Genomic DNA, 14,469 nt, shown 5'->3' on the forward strand with positions numbered 1-14,469 from the left:
ACTGATACAGCAAAGAAACGAAAAAAAAAGCTGAGGAATAGAGATGGGAAAGACAGATTTTGTAAGCACTAAGCAGTGAAGACATGTGGAAAATTCAATTTGCTACATAAAGGACACGTAGCTTTAGTTGATGATGAAAAGTCTAAAATATCCTCAAATATAATTTAAATGACATTTAACTGATATGTTTATACCTAATCTCTAACTCATGCTTCTAATATAGTAGAAAGTAGAATATCCGTAATTTTTTGTTCCTCAACCATTGTGTTATTTCTTTGTAGTTCTGTTAGCATCTAGAATCGTTGTTACTGTTTTGTTATCATAAGATGCTATTTCTATTTCCTTCAATTCTTTTCCGGGACTGCTATAGATTATTTTTTCTTGAGTAGAAAATGTATCAAATACAACTTCACTTACTCTGAGGTAAAGGTATAATTTGCACACAATCTACGTTTTGTATACCACCACTTAAGGACTACACTGGGTGTGCTGTATATGTATATCAAGTCCAGGAACCAAATATCAGAGTACAGTATGCTACTAGGTGCTGTTATATGTGTGGAAATTAGATCCAAGTAAACCCCAATTCAGTGTCTAATGAACAAGGGAAAAGGGAAAAGAGCAGAATCTAATATTCCATCCAAGAAAAAATCTCTTAATATCAAGTGCTAAATCCAAACTCAATATTCTCTCCACCTCTGTCAAAAACATTTTCTAATATATTAAAGGTAGATTAAATTGCAAAAACATAAAACAAGAAAGTACACAACATAGGCAGAAGTGAAACACCCAAACGTAAATAAACATAAGAGTTTATTCTTCATCTTCCTCGTCTCCATCACCACCAGCTGCTTTCTTTGCAGCAGACTTCTGGTTCTTTCGCTTCACTCTTCCAGGGCGCCCACCACCGAAAGGACTAGTGAGAGAGAAGTCAATGTGCTTCTGGGAGTCCACTCTCACCATGAAAGAAGCAACATTCACCACCTGCCTACCAACTCTGCATAACAAACATCATTAGATTGTGGAAACATATTTTACATACTGATAAAACAGATAAATAGCACAAAGTGAAAGATTGAGAAAATCCAAAATGAGCAGGCCAAGCCAAAGTGTTTATGTTAATATAAGTACTATATAAAAAACAAATAATTCATACACTACTACTTTGTAAAATTCACGGAGCACAGGATATCATAAGGACCCAAGCCACTCAGGGTAATTGACTGACTGACGCTGATTTGGAGTCTGTTCCGTACTGCTGAAAAAAAGTGTCATTCAAGCTTTTAAGAAACTAGTTTTCTTTATAACCCGTTCAAGCTTCATGAATTTTAATCTATTAACACTTGGACATAATGGCAATAATTGACACAATTATTTCTTTCATTTCGTTGATGCAAAGGATAGAAATGGAAATTAAGTAAAGCAGTTTAACATACTGCAATGCATTTCAATTGTGCAAGTTTACACAACTTCATTATAAGCATATGGCTTATTTCAATAACAATCTACACAAATCGAAATCATAGATTATTGAATTGTATAATACTTCCAAACTCAAGACAAGTTTAACCTCTCAACAATACAGACCAACAAACAATTTTCACAAAATGCATAATGATCCTGTTCAGCAGCATCAGACTCGGAATTATTGTGCCAAGGTAAGGCATCTTAGTGGGCAAACAGAGATGTTCTGAAGCTTTAATGTATAGAAGAACATCTTCGAATAAGTGTTAGGCCGAGGATTTGAAAAGGAAAGCAAAGAACTCAGGACTTTCAACAAAATGGAGAACCCAAATATGTATTTTTTCCTCGAAAAGCACATCAATCATTAACAACGATGAAGATTGATAATGATTTGATTATTTGACTATTTTCGCTAGTCCTCACTGTACAGCAAACATCATCCTTTATATCATAGCTCGTTTTAGTAATTTCAATCTCTATAAATAAAATATTATGTTACCTCAAACATAAAATTTATGTTGGAGCTCTTTGATAAAAAGAACGTCAAATAAATGACTCAAACCTAGAACTTTTCCCATAAAAATTGTAGTGGTCAACTAATAACATTAAAAATGGCATATTGTTTTATCATTGAAGCAATTTTTTCTTTGCACTTCAAATTCTTGCAACCATACATTTGCAATTAGAGAAAGTACCAAAAATAAAAATAGGCTGAGCTAATTTTTTTATTTGAACTGTGTCAGTAAAACTGTAATATGTTAATACCTGATATGCCTTTGTCGAATGAGCACTCTAGCATGGTGGATAGACTTAGCCATGCCAGTCTTGAAGACAAGGGTTTGGAGACGACGCTCAAGAAAGTTCTCTACAGTGAGGGCCAAGACATAATCAAGCTTGTTCTGGCTCTCGTCCAATAATCCGTATCTGTTCATCCTTCTCAAGAGTGCTTCACCTTCAAAAATAGGGCGTGGGGCTTTCTCATCCAAGGTCAGAAGCATTCTTGCGGCATTCCTGATACGGCTCAAGGCATACTGGACTCTCCAAAGCTCCCTCTTGCACCTCAGTCCATATTCTCCAACAAGCTTCAACTCTGCATCCAATCGCTCCTTCTCATAAGGGCGTCGAGGCTTCTTAAAGGTTTTCCCATCTGAATTACACATCAAAGGTTAAGAAAGTATGGATAATAAATGTCAATAGCAACACAATTCTTATACAACATTAGCATCTACATATAATAGCAGAAATAGAAACTTCAGACAATGGTAAATATCTCCAGAGACTAGTATAACAAATGCTGCTACTACAATACTTGAATCACAATTTATTTGGCTTGACTGCTTGAATCCTCTCTATTCATTAACTCCCTTTGAACTAATTTATTCCCACACTCAAAAAATTGTCTCTTATGGCTAATTAGGATCTCCAACAAGAGGATTACTAGATCCCATAGTTATAACGCTATTGACAAACAAAAGAAACTCCTAAAAGAATACTGTACTGCACCAACAGGATTGAGCCTTAATCCCAACTACTTATAGTATTACCCGTATGAGTATGAATCTTTGGCTACTATAAGCTCATCTCCGAAGACTACTAGATTATCAAAGAGTGGTCATGCACACATATCCTGTTATCAGCTAATCATTAAGAAATAAGGGTCTAATAAAATGTCACAACGTAATAGAATAACAATAAAAATTTTGAACTTTTCAATTATATATCTTGACCAACCAAGAACGCCATCACGACCTTCAAAATTGTATAAAAGACAGTACATCTAATCACCAACAAAACCTAGCTGAATTGGACAATGACCTAGTATCCAATCTTTTATAATTGAATTGAATTTATCAGTACATATAAAAGGCACTCTACATTATTTCAACTAAATTGTTCACCATTCAAGATTATCTGTCCAGTATATGACAAAGTCAAAACGGTTGTTCCTAAACAAAGATACAAGCTTTTCTTTTCTTGAGTTGCAGAAATATGCAAAACAGGATAAGAGCAACAGACTAAAAAACTTGCACAAGGCTGAGCTAATAACTCAATTTTTTACAGAACAGCTAAAATTCCTACACCACAGAGTTACAGTCATGACTATTCTATCAACTGTTTATACGATTCAGCTCGACATATATATGAATAGAGTTATCAACCTATCTTAAAATGTGCATTTTAAGTTCAAACATTATCTAAGTCTAAGATCAAGGATCAGGCTCTCTACTATCTAAAACCAAACTAGAACAACAAAAAAACAACATACCTAGAGACATTTAGCATCTAAGAAACAAAATCAACGAAGATTTCATCGTTTATTATTGGGATTTTTGGAATACACATCGCGTAGAAAGAAGGAAAGAGAAGGAATTTATACAAAATTGAATACTTACAGTTGCGGTAAAAGTTAACATGCACCATACTTTCTGGTCACCGGCACCGTCGTCGCCGATCTGCTGAAGAGAACAGAAATGGCGAAGGGTAAAAATACACAAGGGTTTTAAAGTGTACAAAATTATATATATATATTTTCCTCCGACAAAACCCTAACGGGCCATTGTTGAACATTAAGCCCAATATTTGGGCGTATAGTGATTACAACTTTAGCCACTCATATTATATTCCTGAGATAAATTTCACAAATAGCTAACTCTTTTGTCATTTTAGATATTCAAAATCCATAAAATAAAAATTGAACGATAATAACTCGGATAATAATAATAAATGTGAAATCTGAAATTTCAAGACAGTGGTTATATTTTTAAAACGTAGTCGGATTCGGATAAGTTAGTGGGTGTTATTTTTATTATATTTTTCCTTTGAACTACTCTTTTAATTTATAATGTAGTTATGTTTGTCAAATTTTAGTATAGATTTTATAGAAAAAACAAGAAATACAAAATATTATCAGAGTTTATTTATCATGCACATTATTAAATTTATGAATTAAGATTGGTTAGAAAATTAACTTTCTTAATTTGTCTCTTCTGAATAAATCGGTGATTAAGTGATCAATTATTAATTGAACTAACTAAACTTAGTTATAATGTTATAAATAACAGAAATCAACACTCACAATCACTAAAAGTAATTTTATAATAGAGTTATTCTTTATTATGATATTTCATTGTTCTTGAGAGACTCTATAACATATAAAGCATTTTGAAGAGGAAAACATGATCCAAAAAGGGATGCTATTGAAGTTATTTTCTTTGTTGATCGTTATAAAACTAAAGTATGATTACATCCTACATGAGTCAAAGTACCGAAAAAATAGATTTTTCGGATATTTTATAATATAGAATCAAAATTGGATTTTTAAAATCATCTCAATCATATCGATTTTTCTTTGGTATCGGTATGATTTAGTTAATTTTCAGATTTTTTCACTTTTAGACTATCACTTCAAAATATAATATTATTAAAATATTTCTTTCGCAAGTATGTATTTGAAGAAGCACTTCAATTCTTCACCAAAATGTCAAGAATGTAAAACCTTGTTGCCGTATTATTTGATCTTAAACGTTTAATAGGAGTACTTGCATAGGTTTTATCGTATTGTTTGATGAAGTATCTATTATAGTAGCTTTTAATTTTAAATCTAACTAATTAAAGGATAATTAAAGAGCAAAAACTCAAAGTCGTCCAGTCACAAGAGGCATAGGACCGAAGTTATATTTATATTTAAAAAGTGTTTCAAAATATATTTATATATTAATTTTAACTCATTGTAAATATATAAATATATGTACATACATGTGTTATCTCCTGTATTCAGGTTAGTAAAAACAAAAATAGAAAAGATAAAATAAACAGAAAATAAATAATTTGAGTCCATAGAACCCACTGTGTATCCTTAAGAAATTTAATCTCATCAAGTACCCGATGTTGTAGGTTAATTCCTCCAAAGATAAAACGGATTAACTATTAAGGAAGTAGTGGTACCTCAAACTTCAATAATTTTAGCAAACTCAATAAACAGCAACAAGAGCACACACAGACTTAGTTGTTCGACAATTTGATTTGTAAGAAAATGTAGGCAGAAGAGAGAAAATTTTCACTTTGAAAAATGAGAGAAATCTCTCTACTTATAGCCAATTGTAGCAAGGACGCGTCTGCTAGGATAAGAGTGTGAACGTATATGTTCAGACATGTCTTTTTAGAACTTGTGTGTCTTTTAAGAAAAGAAGTGTATGTTCGGAGGAACAGATCTCTTCTGAGCAACTTTAATGTTACGCGAAATTAATTTCGTTAATTAATTAATTAACATTATGAATTAATTTTTAAGAAAAAGGAAATTAATTAATGAGATTCATTAAATAAATTTTGCCTAAAAATTATCACTCAATAGCATCATTTGCCAAAGCCAAAGTCGAAGTCGAGGCCGAGTGAGCGATGACGACGGCGTGAGAGGGCACCTTCTACTTAACCCTTTAAGAGCTACATGAAGTGTTTTCTAATATAAGGACAATCCTTTTTCCTTTTTTCAACCAATATGGGAGAAATGACCTTTCATTTTCCCTCCAAATTGGTTTCCCCACATTTCCCAATTTCACATTCATTCTTATTTCTCATTCGCACCTTGCTAAAATCCAATAATCCCCCACATGAATGGGGAATGACTATTGTTAAAACATATGCATAAAAAACTTGTGTGTCTCATAAGTAAGGATTGATTGCATCTGGATAAGTAGGTTTCCTTTGGAACTTTTTCGTAGTGAACATATATCTGATATACTCGATCAATCGATAGATTTGATATCTTTGAACCGTCGAGCTTTGGTGTATACCTAGACAACATAAGTCACACAAGCAACTCTTGAACTGTTTTTGGTTCTTATTGTTTTGTTCGTTTCAACCATAAACACATCTTGGTTAATAAGTGCTTAGAGAACTGGCCTTATTAGATTCTCCTTGAAGCGGCTTGCACTTCACACTTACATAGGTGGTTTCTAAATGTGTTATCTCATAGATACACTATTTGATATACCTTGTATCAAACTTAGAAATCATAAAAAAAGTTTTAACGCCTTTATCCTAGTTACTGACATTGTCTCATCATGAGAATGGACCATAAATTTCTTTTTGACAATGTTGAACCGTTAACATTATTTGATCTTCTTGAACCTAGATCTTGGAATATCCAGTCTTCTAGGTAGAGTTACTGCCACGATGACTTGTCTTCGATCATATTCTCATTCTTGTCGATGATCTCTCAACTCCTTCTTTAGTTAGGCCTTTTGTAAGTAGATCTGTCAGATTACCCTTTGACTTTACATAGTCAATTGTGATAATTCCACAGAGAGTAGTTGTCTAACATAGTTGTTTTTTCGTCGTATGTGACTAGACTTGCCGTCATACATAACACTTCCAACCCTTCCTATTGCAGCTTGACTATCACAATGTATGCATATATAGGCCATTGGTTTGGGCTAAAACGAAATATCTTCTAAGAAATTTCGGAGCCATTCAACTTTTTCAACTACTTTATCTAAGGGGATGAATTGAGACTCCATTGTAGAGCGAGTTATACATGTTTGTTTGGATGATTTCCAATATATTGTTCCTCCACCAAAAAGTGAAAACATATCCACTCGTGAATTTAGTTTCATTTGACTCATTAATCCAATTTGCATCACTATATCCTTCAACAACTCTTGGATATTTTTTATAATGCAAAGCATAGTTTTGAGTGTCATCTAAGTACCCTAAAATCCTCTTCATTTCCATCCAATGATTTTGATTGGGATTACTTGTGTATCGACTCAGTTTACTTATAGTGTAGGCTATGTCTGGTCGTGTATAGTTCATGACTTACATCAAACTTCCCAATACTCTGGCATAATCCAATTGAGACTAACTTTCACCTTTATTCTTAGCAAGATCAAGGTTCACAACAATTGGTGTCTTTGCCCTTTTGAAATTCAAGTATTTGAACTTTTCAAGTACCTATCGAATATAATGAGATTGAGACAATGCTAGACCATGAGGAGTTTTATGAATCTTAATTTTCAATATCAAATCGGCAACTCCTAGATCTTTCATATCAAACTTACTAATGAGCATACACTTAGTATCTTTTGCATTAGCAATGTCCTTACTCATTATCAGCATGTCATCCACATATATGCATACAATGACCTCTTGATTTGGAACGTCTTTAATGTAAACACATTTAGCACATTCATTGATCTTAAATCCATTTGCCAACATGGTTTGATCAAACTTTGCATCCATTGTTTCGGTGCTTGTTTTAGTCCATAAAGTGACTTAACAAGTTTGAACACTTTCTTTTCTTTACAAGGAACTACAAAGCCCTCAGGTTGTCCCATGTAAATCTCTTCCTCCAACTCTTCATTTAAGAAGACGGTTTTTGCACCCATTTGATGAATTTCAAGACCGTATATTGCAGATAGGGCAATTATCATCCGAATTGATGTAATCTTAGTCACAAGTGAGTATGTTTTAAAATAATCAAGACCTTCTTTTTGTCTAAAGCCTTTGACAACAAGTCTTGTTTTGTATTTGTCAATAGTTCCATCATCTTTCATCTTCCTTTTGAAAATCCATTTTGAACCTAGAAGTTTGTTTCCTAGAGGAAGACCAATCAACTCCCAAGTATGATTGCTTAAGATTGACTCAATCTCACTATTGACAGCCTCCTTCCAAAAGATTGAGTCAGTAGACAACATAGCTTCCTTGAATGTTTGAGGCTAACTTTCAAAAAGGAATGTTACAAAATCAAATCCAAATGAAGTAGATGTCCTTTGATGTTTACTACATTTTGGACTCTCTTTATTAGGTACATTCTCTTTTGGTTCTTCTCGAGGTCGATTAGACCTTTCACTAGATAACTCAAGTCTAGTTTTATATGGATAAATATGTTTAAAGAATTCAACATTATCTGATTCCATTATCGTATTGTCATGAATATCCAATTGTCATATGTTCGGACTTATGAATAAAATATCGACATGCCTTACTATTTATGGCATATCCAATTGATACACAATCCACAGTCTTAGGTCCTATTTTGACCTTTTTATGTATAGGAACTTGGACTTTGGCCAGACATTCCCATACTTTGAAATATTTCAAGTTGGGTTTTCTACCTTTCCATTTCTCATATGGAATAACATGTGTCTTGTTGAGAGGCACTTTATTGAGTATTCGATTTGCTGTAAGGATAGCTTCCTCCACAAGTTTTGTGGTAAACCTGAATTTATAAGTAATGCATTCATCATTTCCTTTAAAGTTCGGTTTTTCCTTTCCGCAGTTCCATTATATTGAGGAGAGTAAGGGGAAATAGTTTGATGGATGATTCCATTTTCTAAACATATTTCTGCAAATAAAAATTCATATTCTCCACCTCTATCACTTCTGATCATTTTTATCTTTTTATCCAACTGATTTTCAACTTATATTGCCTAAATGCAACTATTGCTTCATCCTTATCATTTAACAAATAGACATAACAATATCCAGTGCAATTGTCAATAAAAGTTATGAAATATTTTTCCCACCACGTCATGGTGTTGACTTCAGGTCACAAATGCCAATGTGAATCAGTTCTAAGGGATATGAATTGCTTTCAACAGATTTATAAGGATGCTTAGCATACTTAGATTCAACGCAAACTTGACATTTTGATTTATTGCACTCAAAGTTAGGCAAAACATTTAAGTTAATCAATTTTCGCAATGTTTTCTTATTGATATGTACCAAACGTTCATGTCATAAACATTTTGACCCAAGCAAGTAAGAAGAAGCATAATCTTTATTCATATTAACTGCAATTACATTGAGTTTGAAGAGGCCCTTAGTGAGGTAACCTTTTTCTACATACATCGCATTCTTACTCACTACAACTTTATCTGAAACGAATGCACATTTGAATTTGTACTTACTCAAAACTGGTATAGACACTAAGTTCTTTCGAAGTTTCGGAACATACAAGACCCTGTTCAAAGTCACCACCTTGCCCGAGGTCATCTTTAAGTAGATCTTGCCATTCCTTCCACCTCTGCAGCATCGGAGTTCGCCATAAACAACTTCTCGTCTGCTGGGGCTGGAGTATATGATGAAAATAATTCTTTGTTGGCACACACATGAATGAGGCACCAGAATCTATCCACCATTCTCTTGGATTTCCAACCTAGCTGCATTCTGAAAGCATTGCACAGAGATCGACCATCTCTTCTTTGGATTCAACCAAATTTGCTTGATCCTTCTTCTTGTCCTTCTTAGGACCCCGACATTCAGTAACCCTATGACTACGTTTGCCACAATTGAAGCAGTTTCCGTTGAATTTCTTCTTAGGAGGATTGCTCATCGATCTAGATGTTTTCTTTCTTTTCCTTGATTTTGTGGGATCTTCTTCAATAATATTTACTCCAGATATTGCTGAATTACCACGTGACCTCTTTTCTGCGGCCTTGTTATCCTCTTCAATTCTGAGCCTTACCATGAGATCTTTAACAGTCATTTCCTTGAGTTATCAAGTAGTTTTTGAAGTCCTTCCACGACGGAGGCAACTTCTCAATTATCGGCGCCACTTGAAAAACATCATCCACAATCAATCTTACATTAAAGATTATGTGAGTATTAAGAACAAACTTAATAAGTTCAACATAGATTATGACCTGCAGCTCTTGAACTTGGGTGACAACAGTCTTACTGTCTATCATTTTATAGTCCAGAAATTTTGCCATTGTTCTTTATTCCGACATCCTTTGTTTTGTACTTCTTTTTCAAAGCGTCCAGAGTTCTTTTGAGGTCTTCACACTACTGTACACATTGTATACATCATATTGCAGGCCAGTCATAATATAATTTTTACACAAAAAATCTGAATGCTTCCATGCTTCTGTTACCAAGAATCGTTCTTCGTCCGGAGTTTCATCCGACAGAATAGGAACGTTCTCACAAATGAACCTCTGTAGACTCAACGTAGTTAGATAAAAGAACATCTTCTGCTGCCATCTCTTAAAGTAGACTCCAGAAAACTTTGCAGGTTTCTCAGCCGATACAAGGGAAGTAGTTGAACGATTGTGTGCAACCGATGTTGTTGCAACAATCATTGTTCCAACATTTACTTTACATGAATTAGTCATTTTTCTGTCACAAATGGCAAACAATTTAGTATATATGAAATACTAACAGTAAAGAATAAATCTTTATACAACATGTTTCTGATTTAACGATGAAATTTTTATGTTCTTCTAAATGTTATTCCAATGAATTTTAAAATTCAAACATAATAGAAAACCAGAAAGGTTTTAATCTTCAGAGACCTCAAGTATAGAAACAAATGTTAAATTTCTTAAGCTTGTTATCTCTTGTATTCAGGTTAGTAAAAACAGAAACAAAAAAAATGACATAGACAGAAAATAAATAATCTGAGTGCACAAAACCCATAGACAGAAAATAAATAATCTGAGTGCACAAAACCCATCGTGTATCCTTAAGAAATTTTAATCCCCTCAAGTACCCAAGGTTGTAGATTAATTCCTTCCAAAATAAAATGGATTAACTATTAACGAAGTAGCGGTACCTCAAACTTTAATAATTTCAGCGAACTAAAAAAAAAAACCAACGAGCACACACAAACTCAGTCGATCGACAATTTGATTTGTAAGAAAATGTATGCAGAAGAGAGAAAATTTTTAGTGTTTGAAAAATGAGAGAAATCTCTCTATATATAGCCAACTGCAGCAAGGAACGCATCTGTTAGGACAAGAGTGTGAACACATATGTTCAGACATGTCTTTCCAGAACGTTTGTGTCTTTTGGGAAAAAAAGTGTCTGTTCGGAAGGAACAAGTTCCTTCTGAACAACTTTACCGCTACGCGAATTTCAAACAATTATGTTACGCGAAATTAATTATGTTAATTAATTAATCAACATTATGAATTAATTTTTAAGAAAAATGAAATTAATTAATGAGATTGATTAAATAATTTTTGCCTAAAAACTATCATTCAATAGCATCATTTGTCAAAGCCAAAGCCGAAGTCGAGGACGAGTGAGCGACGACGACGGCGTGAGGGGACACCTTGTACTTAACTCTTTAACAGCTAAAGGAAGTTTTTTCTAATATAAGGACAACATTTTTTTCCTTTTTTCTACCAATATGGGAGAAATGACTTTTCATTTTCCTTCTAAATTGGTTTCCCCACATTTCCCAATTTCTCATTCATTCTTATTTTTCATTCGCACCTTTGCTAAAACTCAATAATCCCCCACATGAATGGGGAATGACTATTGTTAAAACATATGCATGAAAAACTTGTGTGTCTCGTAGGTAATGATTAATTGCATCTGAATAGGTAGGTTTTGCTTTAAATTTTCCGTAGTGAACATATATCGGATATACTTGATCAATCGATAGATTTGATATCTTTGAACTTTCGAGCTTTGGTGTATACCTAGACAGCCTAAGTCACACAATCAACCTTTGAACTGTTTTTGGTTCTCATAAGGGCGTCGAGGCTTCTTAAAGGTCTTCCCATCTGAATTAAACATCAAAGGTCAAGAAAGTATGGACAATAAATGTCAATAGCAACACCGTTTGTATACAACATTAGCATCTACATATAATAGCAAAAATATAAACTGCAAACAATGCTAAATATATCCAGAGACTAGTATAACAAATGCTGCTACTAATACTTGAATCCCAATTTATTTGGCTTGACTGCTTGAATCATCTCTATTCATCAACTCCCTTTGAACTATTTTATTCCCACACTCAAAAAATTGTCTCTTAAGGCTAATTAGGGTCTCCAACAAGAGGATTTCTAGATGCTATAGTTATAACAATATTGACAAACAAATCTGCCAAAACGAACCAAAGAAACTCTGAAAAGAATACGGTACTGCACCAACAGGATTGAGCCTTAATCCCAACTACTTAGTATTACCCATAGGAATATGAGTCTTTTGCTTGTAATGAACTCATCTCCAAAGACTACTAGATTATCAAAGAGTGGTGATGCACACAAATCCTGTTATCAGCTAATCAATAAGAAATGATGGTCTAATAAAATGTCACACTGTAATAGAATCACAATAAATATTTAAACTTTTCAATTATATATCTTGACCAACCAAGAACACCAGCACAACCTTCAAATTTGTATACAAGACAGTGCATCTAATCACCAACAGAACCTAGATTAATTGGACAATGAACAAGTAGCCGATTTTTTCTAATTGAATTGAATATATCATCAGTACATATAAAAGACACTCTACATTATTCCAACTAAATTGCTCACCATTCTAGATTTTTTGTCAGATATGTGACAGTTAAAATGGTTGGTCCTAAACAAAGATAGAAACCTTTCTTTTCTTAAGTTGCAGAAATATGCAAACAGGATAAGAGCAACAGATTTAAAACTTGCTCAAGGCTAAGCTATTTGCTCAAGTTTTTACAGAACAACTAAAATTTCTACACCACACAGTTGCAATTAAATGTGCATTTTAAGTTCAAACTTTATCCAACTCTTAGATCAAGGATCAGGCTCTCTACTATCTAAAACCAAACAATAACAACAAAACAACATACCTAGAGACATTTAGCATCTAAAAAACAAAAACAAGGAAGATTTCATTGTGTATAATTGGTTGAAGTACATACGTTAAGACATTTAGCATACACATAGTGTAGGAACAAGGAAAGAGAATGAATTTTTACAAAATTGAATACTTATAGTTGCGATAAAAGGAAACATGCACCATACTTTCCGGTCACCGGCACCGTCGTCGCCGATCTGTTGAAGAGAACAGAAATGGCGAAGGGTTAAAAACACAAAGTTTTGAAGTGAACAAATTTCTATACTTTCCTCTGACAAAACTCTAACGGGTCTTTGTTGAACATTAAGCCCAATATTTGGGCGTATGCCGTATATTGATTACAACTTTAGCCACTCATATTATATTCTTGAGAAAATTTCACAAATAACCAAGTTTTTTGTCATTTTAGATATTCAAAATCTATAAAATAAAAATTGAACAATAATAACTCGGATAATAATAATAAATGTGAAATATGAAATTTCAAGATAGTGATTATAATTTTAAAACGTAGTGGGATAGGTTAGTGGGCGTTATTTTTATTATATTTTTCTTTTGAACTACTCTTTTAATTTATGATGTAGTTATGTTAGTCAAATTTTAATATAAATTTTATAGAAAAACAAGAAATACAAAATATTATAAGAGCTTGTTTATCAGGCACATTATTAAATTTATGAATTAAGATTGGTTAGAAAAATAACTTTCTTAATTTGTTTCTTCTGAATAAATTGGTGATTAGTGATCAATTATTAATTGAATTAACTAAATTTAGATATAATGTTATAAATAACAGAAATCAACACTCACAATCACTAAAAATATCTTTATGATAGAGTTATTCTTTATTATGATATTTCGTTGGTCTTGAGAGACTTTTTGAAATATGATTTTTATAATATATAAAGCATTTTGAAAAGGAAAAAAAGATCATTTTAAACATGATCCAAAAAGGGATGATATTGAAGTTATTTTCTTTGTTGATCGTTATAAAACTAAAGTTTAATTGTTTGATGAAGTATCTATTATAGTAACTTTTAATTTTGAATCTAATTAATTAAAAGATAATTAAAAAGCAAAAACTCAAAGTCGTCCAGCCATCAAAGGCCAAGGACCTAAGTTATATATATATATATCTTAGTCCAAAGCCTAAAGTGCAATTCAGTTTAAAAAGCAAATACCAGATAGTACTAAATGGACATTAAAACTCCACACATGAAAATAAGTGATCATTCTTCATCTTCCTTGTCTCTATAATCACTAAAAAAATTTTGTAACAACCTTTATGATTCTTTTTTCCCCACTATTTTTGGACAATTATCATAGGGATGACTAGTAAAAAAAATCAATGTATTTTTTGGGAGATTGCTTTCACCATAAATGATGGAACATTCAATACATATCTTTCGTCCTTGTAATATTTTCGAT

The 14,469-nt window shown here is 32.8% G+C and overlaps 1 protein-coding gene across 2 annotated transcripts; it reads right to left on the reverse strand.

The window, feature by feature from the left end:
* Window positions 1–609: 609 nt before the first annotated feature.
* LOC102584937 (40S ribosomal protein S9-2-like) lies at window positions 610–13,262 on the reverse strand. 2 transcript variants are annotated; one of them, XM_006367369.2, is made up of 3 exons: window positions 13,179–13,262; window positions 2,230–2,611; window positions 610–997 (listed from the first exon to the last, which is right to left on the reverse strand). In XM_006367369.2, exons 1-3 carry the CDS (start codon window positions 13,204–13,206, stop codon window positions 814–816), a joined length of 594 nt encoding a protein of 197 aa, XP_006367431.1. In that variant the 5' UTR covers window positions 13,207–13,262; the 3' UTR covers window positions 610–813. The 2 variants fall into 2 exon arrangements, with proteins under 2 accessions (XP_006367431.1, XP_006367430.1); XM_006367368.2 differs by lacking the exon at window positions 13,179–13,262 and adding an exon at window positions 3,858–3,969.
* Window positions 13,263–14,469: the final 1,207 nt, after the last annotated feature.

This window comes from Solanum tuberosum, unplaced genomic scaffold, assembly GCF_000226075.1.
Source record: "Solanum tuberosum cultivar DM 1-3 516 R44 unplaced genomic scaffold, SolTub_3.0 scf00786, whole genome shotgun sequence".
NCBI classification, from domain to species: Eukaryota; Viridiplantae; Streptophyta; class Magnoliopsida; order Solanales; family Solanaceae; genus Solanum; species Solanum tuberosum.

Bases quoted from the DNA above. Each gene is read 5' to 3' on its own strand.
- LOC102584937 (XM_006367369.2), bottom strand. From the start codon at position 13,206: ATGGTGCATGTTTCCTTTTATCGCAACT. The intron at 2,612-13,178 runs ATAAGTATTCAA...TGTGTAATTCAG, and splicing joins TGTTTCCTTTTATCGCAACT to ATGGGAAAACCTTTAAGAAG. The intron at 998-2,229 runs GTATTAACATAT...TTTGTTATGCAG, and splicing joins ATTCGACAAAGGCATATCAG to AGTTGGTAGGCAGGTGGTGA.